We start from the raw sequence: 5,962 nt of genomic DNA on the forward strand, positions 1-5,962 counted from the left end.
CTGAACTCAGAATCAAATACAAACTTTATATGTTTGAACTCAGAATCAAATATAAACTTTATATGTCTGAACTCAGAATCAATAATGCTTCCCAAAAATAAACATGTTCACTGTGGTATAATGTTTATTTTGATTGGCAGTATCATCAGGTAGCCTGATTTCCAATGTGTCCATGTAAACAGGATTATTAGGGAAATCGTTCTTCTTGCAAAGCATGCAATTGTTTTAATTAACTATTATATTAATCTGACTACACACAATAATCACATTATTCTGTGCATGTAACTGCACTCACTGTCTGAATCAGTATCAGTATCAGTTTCAGACAGGCAGACAGTCATTGAAGGTTATTGACATGTCCATCTAAGCTATAACAAGACCATTTCAAGAAACGTATCTTTGGACATGACTATCAATGTCATCATTGCCCTTAAATGACTTAACTCTCTCTTGCCACAGTAAGTTTATCTCTATACTTTGATCTATAAATAGACATTCTAATCGGCACACCAGAATTCTTTAAGTTGGCAAAGAGACCCAGAGAGCTGCCAGAGTAGTGCTGTAAACTTTGATTGGACCTTGAATTTGTCAAACATTCAATGCAACCAATTTATCCTGGAGAGACCAATCATCGTGCCAAACTAGCTTTTAGTTAAGTTGCAATTTGATTACTAATTCTAGGCATTTAGGGCAAATCTTAACTTCTATAAAGTCAACTTGATCCATCCCAGGACATGTTAATGTGAAATCAAACTTACTTTCTCATAATCCACACTGTCTAGGCCTGTTGCATACTTGTTAGGTTTGTCACTTTATACACCACACACCACACACACACACACACACACACACACACACACACACACACACACACACACACACACACACACACACACACACACACACACACACACACACACACCACACACACACACACACACACACACACACACAACACACACACACCAACACACACACACACACACACACACACACACACACACACACACACACACACACACACACATATTTAAGATCTCACCTCCCTTCGTACTATTTAAATTAGTGTTAAGTGTTTCTGAGCATCTATACACGAGAGGGAACCTCTCTCTGTGATACAACGTGTGTACAACAAGGTGTTGAGGTACAACCTCCTGTAGTTCATATATATTTTGTGCCTTACTTAATTAAGAATTTAGTGTCATTTTCCCACACACACTAATAGCCCTGGGACAGAAGGTGTTTCTGCTTTCTAGTGTCATGTCAGTATTACTACTGTAACCCTTAGACAACAACAAAAGCCTACATTTTAACACCCATGCTTCAGAGGATGACAGAGGTGCAACCCAGGAACTTTATATGTGTCACAGATAACTTCTCATATGACCAATTACAATAACTTTGGCCTGTGGAAACGTTATCATGTTGGAATGGAAATAAACTAATGAAGGGAGACTATACCCACTGGGCACACAATGGATGAATCAACGTTGCTGCCACGTCATTTCAAATAAATGACGTTGAACCAAGGTAGAATAGACGTTGAATTGACGTCTGTGCCCAGTGGGTAAAGACGACATCACCAAATGAAACTATCAAGTTACAACATATGTAGGCCTACATAAAATTGTCTTTGAGGGAGTTTTCAGGTGGGTTTTAACAAACTGTGTTTTTTAGCCCATACCCTTTTCAGATATAAACAAAATACGGTAGCCTATAAAGAAGATGCTATGATAAAGAATAGGTGTTTTTCTTCTAGATATGAAAGGGGTTTATTCGACCTCAGATCTTGGAGTAATAGATGGTCATACATACACCATGTCGGCTACAACAGGCCTAATGATTATGGAGGAAGGAGGTGATCGCCACATGCTCAAATGGTAGATAATTGTCTTGTTATTCAAAACTGTTCTACAATGTCAGTGATCTCTGTGCATGGAATGTACTATAACTCCTCACCATGCTCACAACACACATAGTTCGCATCCCAAATGGCTATTCCCTATGGGCACAGATCAAAAGTAGTACACTATATTGGGAATAGGGTTAGCGACGCATCCATAGGCTACATACAGTACAGTACATTATAATATAAACCTTCACAGTCAAAACTTAAACATCCTCCCCCTCTGAGCCTGTCATTATTAATGAGCACACTATAGACTAGACTCTAGCAGAGCCAGAAGTGTAGGCCTACTGAGAGTCTGCACTGGGGTGGTGTTGGCATGCCAGCAGTACAGCAAAGAGCTGTAAAATAATCTCTAATAAAGTGTGAACATACAGCTATTAAGAGATACTTACAGATGTGGGATCTTAATTTGATCACTGTGTTGCAGGAGAACATTCCTGAAATGCAGGAAATGTAAAACTTGTAGAGTATTTGAGGTTTTAAAAGGCTTCTGAAGTTTGTCATTTCCACTTTGACATTTCAGACTTGATTTTCCCTTACAGTTACCATGTTGTTAATCAGTGATCAATTACAACTTTATTAAACATCTGGATTCTTAATGTCCTTAGCTTGTTAACGTTTCCTTTCTTATGTTGAACTTTTCCTCTCTCTTAATGTTAAACCCTCTTTGTAAGTATATATTTCCATGACCAATACATTTATGGGGTAGCTGCCCACCCCCCTGTAATTCTAGCAGAAACCACTTCATGTCACCAATTTCTTTCCCTTGCTGCCACTACTCTTGCTCAACTGGGGGGTCTAAAAAGTGTAAACTGTAGCCACTTATTTCCTTCATAGTTATTTTGCCTAAGCATGACCATGGACTTTTCTGAGTTGTTCATCGCATGCTATCAGAATGGAACCACAAAAAATGTCATGTTTAGGCAAACATGACCTACTGTATGGCTCTGGGTCAGATCCCACTGGGCATTCACTGGTTGAATTAACTTTGTTTCTACGTAATTGCAATAAAATATATGTTGAACCAACGTGGAATAAACGTTGAATTGACGTCTGTGACCAGTGGTATGGATTATGTCACGCCATATAATGGAATGAAATCTGTACCCCCGAATGTAAACATGGAGGAAAAAGTTAATAGATCACTAATACTTAGCCTATATCTGTGCATTACATGTTTTCCAACTAAATCCATAATAAGAATGACGCTACAGAAGTGATAGGATATTACCTTCTGGTCCACGATGGAGCATGCCATCTCCCGGACCTGCGCGAGGCTGAAGTCGACAGAGTCCAAAAGAACAGGCTCGCGGCTCAGCCCGATCTGTATCTGGAAAGATATGCCATTGGACCCCGGGGACAGGGGACTTGGCGGTCGGATCACTGGCGGAGCGCTCATATGAATCTCCCGGGAGTCAAAACAATACCGACTTGACATAGGTGAGTAAATCTACGTACTTGTCTAACCGCTAAACAACCGCCTGCTTGGAATATCAAACTAAAATGTCAAATCTCCGACCGTGTCATGAATACAAAATATGATGAGATTATAAAGATAATAAAACGAATGATAGAAATCAGAGAGATTATGAAAAATCTCTTAAATAATTTGAGAGGTGAAAGACGATGAAGTATAGCCTACGTCAGTTATGTTTGAATGTTCGGATGTGATCAGAGCCCGCCTCCTGCCTGGCTGACTGATGATAGATCTCATCATCAGTGAGACAGGGTGATGCGAGAGGAAAGAAGAGCTGAGCGGTGACGAGGAGCGAAATGGATGGTAGGCTACCCCTCATCCTCTCTTTTTAAAAAGTTGAATTATAGGTTTGGGTACCAATGTGGCTGAACAAGAGCTGTCCTCTCAAACGTCCGAAATGTTGACTCAATGGAAATATTACCACCGACTAGACTTCCATTCTGTTACAGCCAAGAACCAAATCTAGAAGTACATTTTATGGATAAGGCAATGGGACAATCATATGTAGAAATTCAACAAAAAACGTGTCTAATTATGGCTAATTAATTCTTATTTTAAAAGTTGAATAAAGTATATTTTGTACAAGTGATGCTAGGAGCTATTCAACACCTGTAGTTGGGATATGCAAAAAAAAAAAAAACATTTCCAATTCACACATGCGTATTAATACACACTTGCACATTTGTGAAATAGAACAGGTATAAGCAACCACCAAATTATTATTATTATTATTATTATTATTATTATTATTATTACCTGGTCCTTATGAGTGATTCTGGAGGGGGAACTGATCTCAAACCTGCTCCCAGGGATAACCTCCTAGTGGTCCATAACAGCATTGCAGTAAACAGTAAAATAAATAAAGTTGAAGTTGGAAGTTTACATACATCTTAGCCAAATACATTTCAACTCAGTTTTTCACAATTCCTGACATTTAATCCTAGTAAAAAATCCCTGTCTTATGTCAGTTAGGATCACCACTTTATTTTAAGAATTTGAAATGTCAGAATAATAGTAGAGAGAATGATTTACTTCAGCTGTTATTTCTTTCACCACATTCCCAGTGGGTCAGACGTTTACATACACTCAATTAGTATTTGGTAGCATTGCCTTTACATTGTTCAACTTGCGTCAAACGTTTCGGGTAGCCTTCCACAAGCTTCCCACAATAAATTGGGTGATTCCTCCTGACAGAGCTGATGTAACTGAGTCAGGTTTGTAGGCCTCCTTGCTCGCACACGCTTTTTCAGTTCTGCCCAAAAATGTTCTATAGGATTGAGATTAGACACTTCCATCTCTTGAAATAGGTAAATTGCAAAGGCTGAAAAACATCTCTCTAGTCTCTTTTGATATCTTTTGGCATAATCTATTTCAACAAGGGGATCCATAATTATGATCCAGATGTATTTGTAATCATGAAGCTGCAGAAATTATTATCTAATCTTGCCATTTGATCAGGGTAGGTAGGAATTTTCTTTGGGCCTTTGTACAGTGAATCACGTGTAGCTACCTGATGATAGATATTATGATTGAAATATTCACTGTATGCATAATGTCTAGCTAACTGTTCCCTATTTTTTTTGTGAACAATTTGTATGAAACATAAATAAATACTGGGATTAAGACAGATGATAGTCTTGTCCTGTATGATTGTAGAGCATGGCGTTTGCAATGCCAGAATTGTGGTTTCGATTCCTGGGGCCGCCCAAAATGTACATACAGTAGAAATGTATGCCCGCATGATTGTAAGTTGCTTCGGAAAAAAGTGTCTGCTAAATTATATATATTACAATAGGCTTCACAGACAACAAACTTTGCAGATGTACTCTATATACTGACAGAGATAATATAATATATCTCCATCAAAAAGAGGACAGTCTGACACTGTCAGCCTTCCATACAAATACACAGAAACATCCTCTAAGAGGATTCATAATGGTTCTGTCCCTCTATTTTTTTCTGGGAGGCTTACAATAATCAGAGTAATTTGTTGCCACGGTCAGCAGGCCTGAAATGATGGAATCCAACCATCCATCCATCCACACATCCATCCATCTCGATGAGAGTCTAGCAGGGCTTTCATATGACATATGTCACATATTGAAGTTGACATCATGGTGGAAACAGGACTTTGTAAGAGGACTTTGTCTTCTGTCAAAATGTAATACTGTAAGGTGGATACTTTAGTTAAATCTCCTTATGTAATATATCATGATGCATTATGCTAGCTATTAAATCACGTAATGCTACATATATTTGTATGCAGTTTGACCATGAAAATGGGTTGAGGTTCAAACTATGATTGTGGATACATTGTTTATAGAGATAGATCTCTATGGCAGTGTCACTCGGGGCACTGTAAATGTACTGCTGTGATGTCTCTATGCCTTAATCAGCTGCAAGCTGCCCGCAAAATACTCAAAGCTGATATGATGGAAAAGCATATCTGCTGGTGTAAATGTATTACAGCTGAGCTGAAGCATTAATGTGTACAAGGTTGAAGCGTAGGAGGAGAAGCATCAGCTGTCCTCTCTCTCTCTCCTAGCAACCACTAGTCTTGAGCTCTCCCAGCCTGT

At 38.7% G+C, this 5,962-nt stretch overlaps 1 protein-coding gene across 1 annotated transcript in view; it reads right to left on the reverse strand.

Moving 5' to 3' along the window:
• LOC111963453 (serine/threonine-protein kinase D1-like) overlaps nucleotides 1-3,581 on the reverse strand; it is a 61,442-nt gene extending 57,861 nt beyond the window's left edge. Inside the window, exon 1 of the mRNA XM_023986903.1 lies at nucleotides 3,141-3,581. Within this exon, the coding sequence (XP_023842671.1) occupies nucleotides 3,141-3,347 (207 nt within the window). The 5' untranslated portion in view covers nucleotides 3,348-3,581. The remainder of the gene's footprint in view (nucleotides 1-3,140) is intronic.
• Between the last annotated feature and the right edge of the window lie 2,381 nt (nucleotides 3,582-5,962).

Source organism: Salvelinus sp. IW2-2015, linkage group LG4q.2 (assembly GCF_002910315.2).
Source record: "Salvelinus sp. IW2-2015 linkage group LG4q.2, ASM291031v2, whole genome shotgun sequence".
Taxonomy (NCBI): domain Eukaryota; kingdom Metazoa; phylum Chordata; class Actinopteri; order Salmoniformes; family Salmonidae; genus Salvelinus; species Salvelinus sp. IW2-2015.